Source organism: Haemaphysalis longicornis, unplaced genomic scaffold (genome assembly GCF_048455015.1).
Source record: "Haemaphysalis longicornis isolate Haplotype H1 unplaced genomic scaffold, Haemaphysalis longicornis Haplotype H1 scaffold_5, whole genome shotgun sequence".
Taxonomy (NCBI): Eukaryota; Metazoa; Arthropoda; class Arachnida; order Ixodida; family Ixodidae; genus Haemaphysalis; species Haemaphysalis longicornis.
In genome coordinates, this window is record NW_027526385.1 from 124,860,612 (window position 1) to 124,874,281 (window position 13,670).

At 47.4% G+C, this 13,670-nt stretch overlaps 1 protein-coding gene across 1 annotated transcript in view; it reads right to left on the reverse strand.

Annotated features, from left to right (window-relative positions):
- LOC144138703 (protein 5NUC-like) overlaps positions 1-13,670 on the reverse strand; it is a 52,690-nt gene that overhangs the window by 17,512 nt on the left and 21,508 nt on the right. The window contains exons 5-6 of the mRNA XM_077671103.1: positions 8,551-8,757; positions 1,989-2,249 (exon numbers count right to left, since the gene is read on the reverse strand). Coding sequence (XP_077527229.1) covers positions 1,989-2,249; positions 8,551-8,757 — 468 coding nt within the window. The remainder of the gene's footprint in view (positions 1-1,988; positions 2,250-8,550; positions 8,758-13,670) is intronic.

Consider the following 13,670-nt stretch of genomic DNA (forward strand, 5'->3'; position numbering starts at 1 on the left):
TGGTTTTATCGGGCACTAGTAGAATGCGAATACCCGAATTTGATTTCGTATTGCTATTGTCATTGTTATCACGAGGGTACTACTGTCACATTGATACAATTCTCGATCTTCAAGCGCCTTTGCCGAGAGTCACAACGCCGATACTCGTGTGTTTCAGATTGGAGGCAGCGTCGCTTGTTCTCTTCAGAGCGCAGCTTTGAGGATGAGCGCTTAGGATGAGCTTTTGCGGTTTCGAGGTGCCCCTCACCGTCTGCGTTGTAGTTATAGAAAGAATGGGGAGGACCGGGCGAGCAAGCGAAGAGGAAAGCAAGGAGGGGAATGGCTATGGTGTGAGCAGAAGGCGGTACGCCGAGGTTGCCACACGAGACGTGCTCCGCCGCACCGACATGCTACGAGAAAACGCCAGAGCAGCACGCGCCATCATGTATCCGCCGATAACGATTTCACTTCCTGATACAAAGGAATTGCTTCGCCTGCCGTTACAGCTAAACGAGGTGCTCGAGATAGAGTTCCAGTACATAGCTCCCCTCTGGGAGAATAATTGCGCGTCCATCCGCCATCTGGAGTTTCAAATTCACGCGAAAGCACCCCGGCACGCGTGTGAGAGCCGCTCCGCTTTTTCAGTAGCGGGGCCAAATAGGCGCGTGTGTCACGCTGCGCCGGCCCCACTGCAGAGCAGCCCCTGACACTGACCAGCGCAGAACTAGAACAGGCGTTCGAAACACAGCACTGGTAGCGGACTTTCCTGCCACCGGAAACCGGCAGCAACAACGACAGACGCGCTACTCTTGCGAAGCTTTTAGAGTAACTGTATCCCGAGCCAGGTGCGCGTCGCTGAAGCAACACCTATCCACCGTCACCGAGCAGACTTTGGTGCTCTCGCTCTGCTCTGATCTCAGAGTTCGCGCTGCTTTCAAATTTCGCGTTTGGGAGTATCGTAAACGTCAACCACTTTTTTTCTGTCCAGTAAGCAAAAATAGCGTGCAAGTATATCTACAAATCTCCCACCAGAAATGGATGTGACGTTAAGTTTACAGGTAACCTTCCGGGCATGAAAATGAAATTGTCTCTTATAGTTGCACAATAGCTTTGTTTACGGAAATCACTTAGTAATCGAATTACAGAATTCCAAGAGGGCGTGCACTTATGTACAAAGTACAAAAGCGGGCAGTAAAGAGCCTCGCTTTACGCTGTTTAGCCTTGCAAACGCATTACAGAAAGCACGCCACATACCTACTAGTGTATTAACAGTTGTAGTGCGACCAAACAAAAGTGACAGTTAGTAAATTGTTTCGCAACTTGCGAAGTTGGCACGGGCTGGGGAATCTCTGAATGTCACATTTTTGCCTATAGTTGTAAATTATTCAGTAGCAAATATAAGGGAGACTTTGGCTTTGTCAGCGGATCATTAGGATGTTTTATGCCTGGACACAGCCCATGAATAGCACTCAGTCTACTAGGCTCCTAGCTCTGTGAGGAAGAATCTCTTGGGCGATTATTCTTTCCAACCCCTTATTCAAATGATTTGGATGTTGGTGCAGCGAACTAGGTTCACGAAAAACCGGTATCGGCCTAGCCCACGATGATATTATTAGCGACTAAACATACAGGACTTATTATAAACAGTGAGAACATATTTTCGCAGTTTGAAGACGGTATGCATATTTGGCCTTAAGAGTATTTACGGCCGGATAAAAGGTGAAAAGCGGGGCTGACTGTAATCTAACAATTGAGTTTGAGAAAAGCTGAAGCATTCTTCTGTTCTGAAAACCTGCATGTGAAGATATTGCACTTTAAGAGTAACACAAATATCAGCCCAACGATACCGCACTTATAGCGCCCCATGCTGTTCTTATAACTAGCCCTTATATACTACGCGCGGGTGCGAGTTTCGTCAGTGGTCTGTAATATTACGACATCGCAAAATTTCTAAACCACCCGCATTGATTGCCCTGACGTGAAGAGCGTCTGTGAAAAACATTTCTCACGTTTTGGTGGGATTGAGTCTCGTGCTATGCCTCCATTCACGATGGCGGCGTTGACAATAGACCAATATCCTTTGGCGGGGCTCTCCCTGTTAGCGTAGAAGTCGAAGAAGGCATCCGCCATAAGATTGACTGCGTTGCATTCTTTGTAGCGGCAGAGTTTCTCGCTGGCCTCCAGTAACACCTTTGACGACCCAACGACTTTCTTTACTGCTTCGTCCACAATCTTCTTGTAAGGTTGGAGGGCCTTCAGCATATCTTGATCTGAAAGATGTTAATAATCATGAACAAAAAGAACGACTAGAATAAAATATGCTTTCCTGTTTAACATAAAACTACATTTTTAAAATTTACCGGGGCAGGAATGGAAGGTTTATTTGCGTATATTTTTAAATCGCATGTGTTGGGGTCGCAATCAGTGCGGTTAATGTTATCGATTTATAGTGCCGGTAGATAGCATAATAGCAACTTACCATTTCTCTTTTATTCTGCCCAAATGTAAATTTTACTATGTTGCAATTTCGGCATTCACCTCTGTACGAACTGTAGATGGCCAGGTAATAACAAGTACTTAAGCTTTTCTATGGCAATGAGAATTCAGGTAAATGAACTAGCCTTTCGAACGTACAACTGCTCATGAACAAACTAACTCGCACCAGAGTCCTGCTAGGCAGAACCACTTCCAATCCGAAGTGCTTGAAAGGTGTTTGAATGTTTCGCCACAATGTCTTACACAGTCGGCAATGAAGCAAAATCCTTTCTAGGTAGAATAGTGCATTTAAGTCTGCGTTCTATGAAGTTGCAGTGAAACGGAATCCACCTGGAGTAACTATATTAGCAGCTGCTCAATGAGAATATCTATCATAGGCGCTAAAGTGACGCCGTGCAAGTTTCCTGAGTCACTCTTCCCAAGCTACAGACCGAACACTCTCGGGGACCATCGCGACAGGCAAGGAGTTCGGGAGCAATTCGACGCAACAATCGACAGGCGCCCACTTTTGCCGAGAATAGACAAGTTCAAATACCTGCGCTCCGACTTGACCGGTAAAGCTAAGACCACGGTCGAGGGCACCGGCCTTGCTGAGGATGGCTATAACTCCTCGGTCAGGTTCCGTTAGGACGGTTGTGGCCGCACAGACGTGCCATTGGAGTACCATGTGGGCGCCCCACTCGCCATAACGCCTCTTAACATGTCTGAATACAGTGAGAGGCCGACGAACTTGTTTGACAAAATCAACTTTCGCATCAACGCGCTCGAGAGACTCTCATTGTTGCAGCAGACCGGTGCGCTGTCGGCGCACATCGCGTCCGTTTCAAGAAGCTGCTCCCGACATCGCTCTTTTTTCCCGCAATGGGTGAAAGAACAGGAAACGAATGACACGCCAAAGACTTAAAGCAAGTACGAAAAATCCCAAAGTTTCTCAAAATGCAGGTCGATATTCAGGAGGAAGGACTCGTGGACAGTACCGGCCATCAGGTTGGATGCTATCCAGCCCGCTCCACACTCGCCCCCCCCTCCCCTTTCACCGGCAGGCTCCGCATGATGAATTTCGTCCATCACCGGCTTCAGCGTTACCTGCCGATTCTTCCCCTCCTCGTCAGGACCGCTTTGTGCCGCACGAGGCCGAAGGATCGTGCCATTCAACGCAAATATACCACCAAAAGAGAAGTGACTGCGATTGCAAGCCCGCAGACATTAATTCCGGTGCGGCAAGCTAAATCATGTAGCACGTGTCCGCAATAAACTAAAAGATTAAGTTGCAGTCGCTATTTACGCTGACATATTCGCTGCGTTACATGACCAGAGCACACCCAGAGCACGCTGCCAAGCCCGCCAACCCGTCTAACAAGGGGATGCTCCCGCCATGACTAGGCCTTCCGACTGGGCATCCTCAGTTACCTAAGCATCGACCAGCGACACGCGGCCAACTCCATTCTAGTGACGGACCTGCCGGGCGCCGGCGATGGGGCCGAAGGGTGAACTGCGGGTAAGGGTCTTGTTAGACAGTGGCAGCTAGCGGAAATTTGTTTGGCGGGACGTATAACGTGCGCTGAGCTGCTCGTTTGAAGGCGTCGAAGAACTCCAACTACATACCTTCGGGAAGGATCATCTCAGAACAGTTCCAAGAAGTGTCATCGTGTGGCAGTCACTGTATCGAGCCAACACGATGGCAAGCAAGATGACATCGACCCCCTGTAGGTGCCAACCATCGCGTAGCCACGAGGTTCCTAATCGTCGATGAAGCGCTAAGAATCATGGACGGCCGCGGTCTTTTCACCGCGGCCACTTCTCTTGCCTCAGTTCGAACGCACCACCGTATGAGCATCCTGACTGGAGCTGTGTAGGTGTGCTATCCTGTCATCCTGTTTTGACTACTATTGGAGAATCTCGTCCGGGGTAATTTTACGGCTTACTCCGTGCCTCACAGCTATTGAAACACTCCTCAGCTGGACTGTTTGGTGTGCCCACATGTGTTACCGAGACCACACTTGGGACGAATCTAGCGCTTTGTCCCGGGTCCATTGGGAACGCTGGCGTGACAACGTTGCAAGAAATGACAACCTTTCACAACTACGGTGCGACGTGATGATGGAAGGCATGGGATGAGTGGTTCCGCCCGGAAAAACAAGCCTCGACTGCATGCCAGCATGGACGTTTACGAACTTAGGCTTCAGTCGGTTATGGTGGGTGGCCGGGCAACGAGCAGGCTGGATTACCCTGACGCAAATACAGCTGTGTATCCTGCTCGTGACCTACAGCACCCTACAGTTTCTATGTATTCGGTTTGACATAATGCCAAAAAAATTGAAAGGCAAGAAAAAGTCTATGAGAAGGGAATCTGCATTGGCTGAAGGGACTGCCTCATCGTTGACCACATCTTGCTCCAGGGTTTCAAAAGGGGAATTGCAGAGTGCACCACTAGTAACAGCGGAGGGGCTCCGGCCTCAAATGAGGGCAAGTATCACTTCACACGGGGGAGCGAAATCGGCGAAGACGGACATGTTACAGAGGAGCATGCGAAACCGCATCCAGCATCGAGCCAACCTTTATCCGCACAGCGGAAGGCGGCGCCGAAGCAGCCGTAGTAGTCAGGGCACCAGTTCTGGAAGCAGGCGTGCAAGTGCGCAGAAAGATGGCATCTTCGCAAGGGTAGTTCTCGGAAATAAAAAAGCTTGCAGAATAACTCAGGCCGCAGTTGTTCTAAGTAAAGCTACCAAGTGTCCACACTGCAAATTCAACCACCCCAGCATCTCAGCTCCAGGTTTTGTTACAGGCAGAAAAGGCGCCCGTAGGGTTTTTCTCCCGACACCTGGACCGGACCACTTCGAGGCCGCGGGAGGCATTCACATCGGAAGAACGAGCAATGGTGCCGGTTCAGCGAAGTTCTTCCCGGAGTACCAACTGCGGTGGTCCCAATTCGTCTCCCGTAGAGCTTCGGAAGACGCCTGCCAATATTGAAGCAACGCGGATCATGTCTACGCAGTCGTCAAGAGAAAATGTGCTAGACGAGAATTATGGCATTGAGCCGCGATGACGTTGAACGCATTGGGGTGAACTAAGTCGACGCCAGCGGTGTTCTCGGCGTTCGTCAGAGTCTTCCCGTTCATGGAGAAATAGGCGCCAGTGCCCGAGCTCCTCTTCGGAACTCCCTCTGCCTTGGTCACTACGCGTGAACAGGGCAGCGCTTCCACCGAGGTCAGCTGCTACCCGCGTTGCCCTGGTCTACCTGTTTTCTGGTGTGCCCCTGCCGAAGCAAATACTCTAGCAACATTCAACTCCGTCTGAGAACTTGGGCAAAGATAAGGCACTCTACACAAAGGCTGAACTCTAACGCCAGTTTTTACCGTTTGCTACCGGCGTGGAGGGGGGTGGGTTGTAAATAAAAAATAGATGTGCGCAGGCAGGGGGCGATAAGGGGTTGTGAGGAGAAAGAGGATGCTGCGTGCACTGCCTCGCTCAGATGGTGCATTCTAATGCTTTAAGAGAGTCGAACGTCTGGGTCCTGCTTTCCTTGTTTGGTGGGACTGAACTATTTCAAAGTTTATCCCTAAATAGGTGTATTAACTAAATGCTAGCTTGAAGTAAAATATAAATAACGTACACAACAGGATGAAGAAGGGCATCGCAAATGAATAGAAACATTTGTCGTCATTACGTTTCATATTGAACATGAATCCTTATCTGGTTGTAGACATGAGTACTTTTTTTTGCGAAATATAAATGCCAACTGCAGTGGAGGAATCTGTGGTTCCTGCCTGTATGCCTCAGTCCGCTTCCGAATATACCTTTAAGAACCAGCCTCTCAATCTGTGCAAGTGCAACTGCCTCTTCTTACGGAGAAATTTTATGCTTATTTCGGTGTGTCAAGCTCGCACATATTTATGTTAAAGTAAATAAATTTATAAAATATAAATACGCTAAGGATAATTACATATTTCTGTACGCCAATAAGCGAAAACAGTGGCAGGAAAATAAATACTTTTAAATCAACTTTCCCAAGAAATAATTGGTGCTAAGTATATACAGGGATAAATAACACTCCTTGTTTGAGATACCTTGACATTAACCATAAGCGTAATGGTGGACACTAAAAAAACGGATATTTCCCAACCGGCTTAAACCAGCTGGTCTTTTGAGAGTGGACGGAAAGTTTTATGAAAAGGTATACTTGTTGTCTTGGTTAGTGCGCCTACGACACAGGCAAGTAGTCAGATTGCGGACAAACATATTAACCACATGCTCGCTGAGAGGACGCCGGTTGTTTCATTAGGACACAACGTGCAAACTTAAGCCCAATGCTGTAACATAAAGTAAGCCTTTTGCGGCAGAATTGTTAAAGAAAAATGGCTACAGAGTACGAATCACAGGCCCCAAGAAAAAAAATTTCATGATGACCGCTCGAAGCTAGTGTTATGTTAAGGGGCAGGTGTTACCGCCAGAATTGGGGCGATAGGCCGAAGAATAGAACGAGGGATTCCGCTGATATTTCTTTCCGACGGGGCGTTTTCAGGTGCCTGTTTCATTGGCAACCGCTTCTTGTCACCGAAAGCTTTCTAGTACGCGGAGCACCCCTAATGCGTTGGGTTCATTGCCTTGTTTAGGCGGCGGCGTAGCGATTAGCGTGAATCATAAGCACGCTGATTCCTACAGAGGAGAGCGAGAGGCCAACCGCGACGCCGGAATTACGGTCGGCTGCTGTGACCATTCGTTGGTCACATCGGAGTGCAGGGCATTCGTCCTCCGAATTCGGCGTTTTGTTTTACGACATCTGGCCTTCGAAAAAAAACGGCCTCATGTCTCCGTTTTGCGTCACACAAGTCTTCGACAGACGATGATGGTGTACCGTTCTCGCAACGCAAGGCGTGGTTCTCTCTACCCCTATCACGCCCCGGGCACTTTCACTTGCCATCTAATCTTTTCACGGTACAATTTTTAATTTTCCCGTGCGGGCACCCCTCCTGATTTATCTGGTGAAAAAGTGCGCAACTTTGTTTCTCTCTTTTACATGCATGACTTTTTTTCAGTTACTATCGTGGGGATTGATGAAACGTGTATTTCTCCAAAAAAGCAAGTTCCAATTTGTTGGTTGTGTACTGGCATCCTCCCTTAAACGCACCTGAGGTTTCTTTAGCGCTGCATAAAGTGAACAGGTATGACCAATTTTCTTTGCTTCAGTGTTTTGGAGTGACATTGCTATATATATATTTTTTGCTGGTAAGTTATTTTAATTTTCTTCGTATTGGCTCGATCGAGTGGCAGACACATCGAACGTAATATTTGTGCTTGGGTCGCTTTGGAAAACCTCGGGACTTTAAATCCGACTTCCATTGGAAAAATGGGGCATATATTTGGAAAATTAATTTCTATTGCCAACGGTTGTCTCCTATCACCAACTGTTCCATCAATGCACTGCCAACTGCTGTTTGCAACAATCGACCGGTGACTTCCTAACGTGCCGTACCGAGCAACAAGTTAGAGCCACTGGAGAAAAGAAATGGCGTCGTGCAAGTAGCCTCATCACGTCTCTAAGACAATGCTATCTCATGTCTTTGAAATAGCACGTCTTGGTAATGGTGGATTTTCCTATAGAAAAGCGTCATATTCACACAAGCCTATATATCATTTTACGGTATAAGCCAACCGTAAACTGGTTTTCCATGAAACCACATCGTATCTTGTCGCAGTACATGAGGCCGGCGGTAAGTGCCACGAGTTTCCGAACGAAAGCACCTGGGCTCCTTACGCGTGAACCGGAGGCGTCGCGAGTGGCGTAAGGACATGGACGGGGTTATTACCAATCCACGCTTCTGGTAGTGAAGGCCACAAAAGCTGAAACACGGCCGCGCTGGTTTGAGGGACGGAAACACGGTCAACTCTGAGTTAGTCATTTAGCCGAATGGCATGTTCCATCAAGGGAAGCCCGTTTCAGCTTACTCAAAGTTCAAGTCCACTTGCGAAATGTTACTCTAAAGCTAAATACAGACACTGGTGGCATAGATTGGCCAGTCAAATGTTTCTACAACCACTTCACGGGGAAAAAGACTGAAAACAACAAATACTTACCTTCTGGAACGTCTTGGTTGAGTAGAATTGGGTTCCCCGACCACTGCTTAACGTCTCCATTCTTATCAAACACGAGCTCCAGAAAGCCGAGATATTTTCCGAAGCGGTAGTCCTGAACAACCAGGCAGAAACTTCCATCTTGGCGCACTACCTTGTAGGGGTACGTCCCCTCAACAATTTTTTTGTCTTCCTCAATGGGAGGTGTGCCTGCGGTGAAAAAAAATATTTAGAGCCCCTACCCTACTTTGAATACCAGAGACCAGCGGAGCTTTCTTTGGGTGGACGGGAACACCACAACATTTAAAACTTCACAGCGAACATCTAAATACACAAAACGATACGAAAAACGGTGATATATTAAAGTCTTCTTAGCAAATAATTCTGGTTTAATTTTTTTAGATGTCTTCAACGAAAAAAGAGTGACAGCCGTTTACTGAAACAATATCTCTCCATAGACGCCCACTACATTGAGAGCACATTGTTATTAGGTAATGTTGCAATTCATTGTAAAATAGCCGGTCATGACAAATGGAGCTGGGCGTTATGATAGACTTGTTTCCGCGGCAAAGTGACATATAATATCTTTTTAGATAGTTTTGCGAAAGCCAAAGATACAGCCGTTTTCTTTAACCATACTCCCTCCGTTGATAGACATGTATACTCACAGCACGCATTGAGCAGCATCATACATCGAACGTCATACTTCGGGGTGTACACGTAGACCAAATTCGCAGTCGCGTCTAATTGTTTCTACACTGCTTTTGCTCTTGTATGTCGGAGTTTAGCATTGTGCACGGGAACTGTATTCTTGGGTAATGGCGGTATATGGATACTCGTAGTAATATCCATTGGGATGTCCATATTGATTCCGGATTTGAGTGTTTGATTACTGTTAATGTGATCCACATTGCGCCAACCTTACAGGTTCTTAGAGAGCCTTTCGAATGAGCATTGCGCTGAGCATCGATCACCTTGTTTAGTGTACTGTGCAGGTCCCGAAATTAGCCTCGCCCCGTTCGCTTTGGGCTGTTTCTGTGGTATACCTGGTGATAGTGATCATTACATTGTGACTTCCCAGAAACACAACCCGCATCCAAAGAAACTCTTTCGTGATCAGTAGAAGCTACCAGTGCCGCATTTTAAAGCAGGATCATTACTTTCCCGGGAAGGCGGGGGGGGGGGGGGGTAGAGGCGGGGGACGGCGGTGCCAAATACTGTGCAAAAGGGCCTGTCTCACCTACTGGTAGGATTTATGCGGTCTAAAGGACTAAGCATTGAGTGGCTGCTTTCCGTTTCTGGTACAATATGATGAAGCCTCGGCGGAACAAATGCAAGGCCAATTCCGTCTTAGTTAACAATACCTACTACTACTACGAACCGGCTATTCGTTCCCGAGGACGCTTTCGCTACTTTATGTTTGACGGTGAACCTAACTGTGGGGTCTATACTATTCTTTTCGTCCGTTTTGAGATTTTGTAGCGGTGCTACATAGGCCGCGCGGTTAAGGGTGGCTATCTTGACTAGCTTGACTGGTTGCTTTCCTTCATCCAGTGGAGCCAGTTTGGATTCCGTGAGAGGTGTCGGGTGGCCTCATAGACCCTCTTTTAGCGACCGCATGGTTTTGATGTTACATTAGCTAGACTGAATTCAGACACCAAGGACCACGATGCAGCAAACTGTCACGATGAGCTGCTTTCCCCGGTGTAGTTTGATTGCCCGGGCCTAAAGCAGTCAAGCTGCATCCCCTCCGGGTCGGTTGACCGGTTGATAGAGCAGCAGCCCTGTCATTTGAGGACAGCCACCTAAATTACGTGGTTCGACATAAGCTTAAAAGGTGCATTTGCCTCTGTCCAATACGTTTTCTACGTGTCCGTAGGTGGCAACCCCAACACAGAGGGTAACGCCGTCCGTGTACAGATTAGGGTGTGGGCCATTCATGTTTCATAGTATTTCGGGGAGGACAACCGGGGCCACCTTGAAAAGAAAGGACCATAGCATAGATCTTAGTACTAATATTTATTATAGGGAAATCTGGCGCCACTGTCTTGGGGAGCCGCTCTTCAGCAAGCGTTCCGTCATGCATCTTGATGACACCGTCTACACTCCCTTGGTATGGCTCATTAACAGGCTAAAATTGGCCTCTGGCTGCAAAAGGCAGGAATTTTACTGTTGAAGGTTAATTAAATATTTTGGGTTATCATAATATTGCCGCTCCAAACAAGAAATATTTACCAAGGATAATTTTGAACATTCATTCAAGATGAACGAAAAATGTAACATTTTTTGACCAATTTGGCTTCGAGAAAAAAAGAAGCCTTGTGGCTAGCCAAGTCAAGTATGCGAGGAACGTCGTTGGTTGTAATGGCGGAGCAAATGACTGTCCGCGATAGCAGCGCCAGCTTTCCTCTATAAGTTATTGGTATGAAACTCTACGGGCGAAAGTACCGAGGAGTACGAGTGCCCTGCTGCCCAACTCCAAGACATCCGACTCGACGCCCACAACTGTTAGGTTTGCCGTCCGATTAGCTAAGAAGTCTTTCACGTAGGTGCAAGTTCTGCAACCCACTCCGGGTTTTTCTGTTTACACTCAAATGCTTTAGCCAAATCCAACTCCAGTATACCTTAAGCTTCTCAGGAATACCGGCCGCGTCGGTCTATAAGCTGATGTTTGAGCTTCACCAAACATCCTGAGAGAATAGCTCGGGCCAAAATCTTAGAATGGTATGTGAAAAGAGCCCCTTGACATATAATGAACATCTCAAGCCTGTTCAAAAGTATGTGCTTCACTATTTTACCCTACCAAGATATAAGCTGCATGAGTCGTAGGTTGCCTCAGTGTACATTTGCACAGTTTACAAGTCATAAAGGCCTTGGTGGTTTCCAGAAATGTAGCCCTATTTCCAAAATTGGTTGATGGACTTGGTGAGTGGTATGACGAAGTCATTGGGAACGGCAAACCATGACAATCTCTACCGCAGCTGACAGAATAGAACTAGCGGAGCTCTCGAAGTTAATCAACAAGCGTAAGACAGCTGACATATGGAAGTATAATAGGGAGAGGATCGAATACGCTGTAAAAAACAGGGGTAGCCTGAAAGCAGTGAAGAGACGTCTTGGCGCGGGGAAAAATCAGATGTATGCACTTAAGGATAAGCAAGGCAATGTAATCACAAATAGGGATAAAATAGTCACAGTTGCCGAGGAGTTCTATAGGAATCTGTACAGTAGCCGGGACATCCAGGATAATGCCGAACGAGACAGTAGTTCAGAGGAGATAGACATCCCACCAGTAACGACCGAAAAAGTAAGGAAGGCTTTGAAAGAAATGAAAGGGGGCAAAGCACCTGGTGAGGATCAGATAACAGCAGACCTCTTGAAGGATGGCGGAGAAATTGTACTTGAAAAACTGGCAAACCTGTATACGCAATGCCCAATGACCGCAATGGTACCGGAATCTTGGAAGAGCGCGAACATCATCCTAATTCCTAAGAAAGGCGACATGAAGAACTTTAAAAATTACAGGCCGATCAGCTTACTGTCAGTCGTCTAGAAGATACTTACCAAGGTAATCGCTAACCGAATTTCTGCAACGTTGGATTTCAGTCAGCCTAAAGAACAAGCAGGGTTCCGTAAGGGTTATTCAACAATGGACCATATTGACACGATCAATCAGGTGATAGAGAAGTGAGCTGAGTATACTGAACCCCTATATATAGCCTTCATAGATTATGAGAAAGCATTTGACTCGGTCGAAACCGTCGCAGTCATTCAGGCATTACGGAACCAGGGGGTAGATCAGCATTATGTAAGAATACTAGAGATTATCTGCAATGGGTCTACAGCTACCATCATCCTTCATAGGGAGAGAAGTAAAATACCTATAAGGAAGGGTGTCAGACAAGGAGACACAATCTCTCCAATGCTATTCACAGCATGTTTACAAGAAGTATTCAGAACGTTCGATTGGGAACAGGTGAGAGTAAGGGTTAATGGAGAATACCTCAGCAACCTCAGATTTGCTGATGATGTTGCCTTGCTAAGTAACTCGGGGGACGAATTGCAAAGCATGCTTTCCGCACTGGCGAACAGAGTAGAACCGTGAGCCTGAAAATTAATATGCAGAAAACTAAAGTAATGATCAATAACCTCGGGACAGCACAGCGGTTTGAGATAGGTGGCGAGGCAGTGGAAGTGGTAAGCGAATATATCTACTCAGGCCAAGTTGTGACCCCAGATCCCAACCATGAGGCAGAGATAATTAGAAGCATAAGAATGGGGTGGGGTGCATAAGGCAGACATTCTCAGATAATGTATAGCTGCCTACCATTGTCGCTGAAGAAGGAAGTGTATGACAGCTGCATCTTACCGGTACTCACCTACGGGGCAGAAACTTGGAGGCTCACTAAGAGGGTTCAACTTAAATTGAGAACGACTCAGCGGGCAATGGAGCGGAAAATGATAGGTGTAACATTAAGGGACAAGAAGAGAGCGGAATGGCTCAGGGAGCAAACTGGTGTTTTAGACATATTAGTAGAAATTAAGAAGAAGAAATGGACGTGGGCAGGGCACGTAATGCGAAGGCAAGATAACCGCTGGTCATTAAAGGAATACTGACACGAAATTTTTATGTTACGTTTTTTTCGCTGCTATGCGTGCCTACCAGCCCACTAATCATAGAATGACAGATTAGACGGTCGAGCGCAGCGTAAACATTCATTTACGGCGTCGTTTATTCGTGCCAGTTTCGGTTTCGACAAAAAAACGCCGAGCGACCGCCATGACAGCATGTATCACATGGCGTCACCATTCTTGCCGTATCGCTGCCTCTCTGGAAGCACGCGCGAGCGAGCGCACGCGCGCGCCCAGACCAGCCGAGGTCTTCGCCGTCCCCACAGGCCCGGGCAGCATGACGTCAGTCCCAAAACCATGACGTGTACACACGCCCGAGCAGCGCGCGCCAACCACAGCCGGCGCGTCGGCTTCGTCACGGGAGCCCCGACGTCGACAGTTTGGGGCACGTAGCAGATTATGTCACGTCGACCCGCTCTGGCCTTTCTCGTGCGGGCGAAGATTAAAATGGATTTTAAATATGTTTCGCTGAACGGTTGCTGTTGAAACTT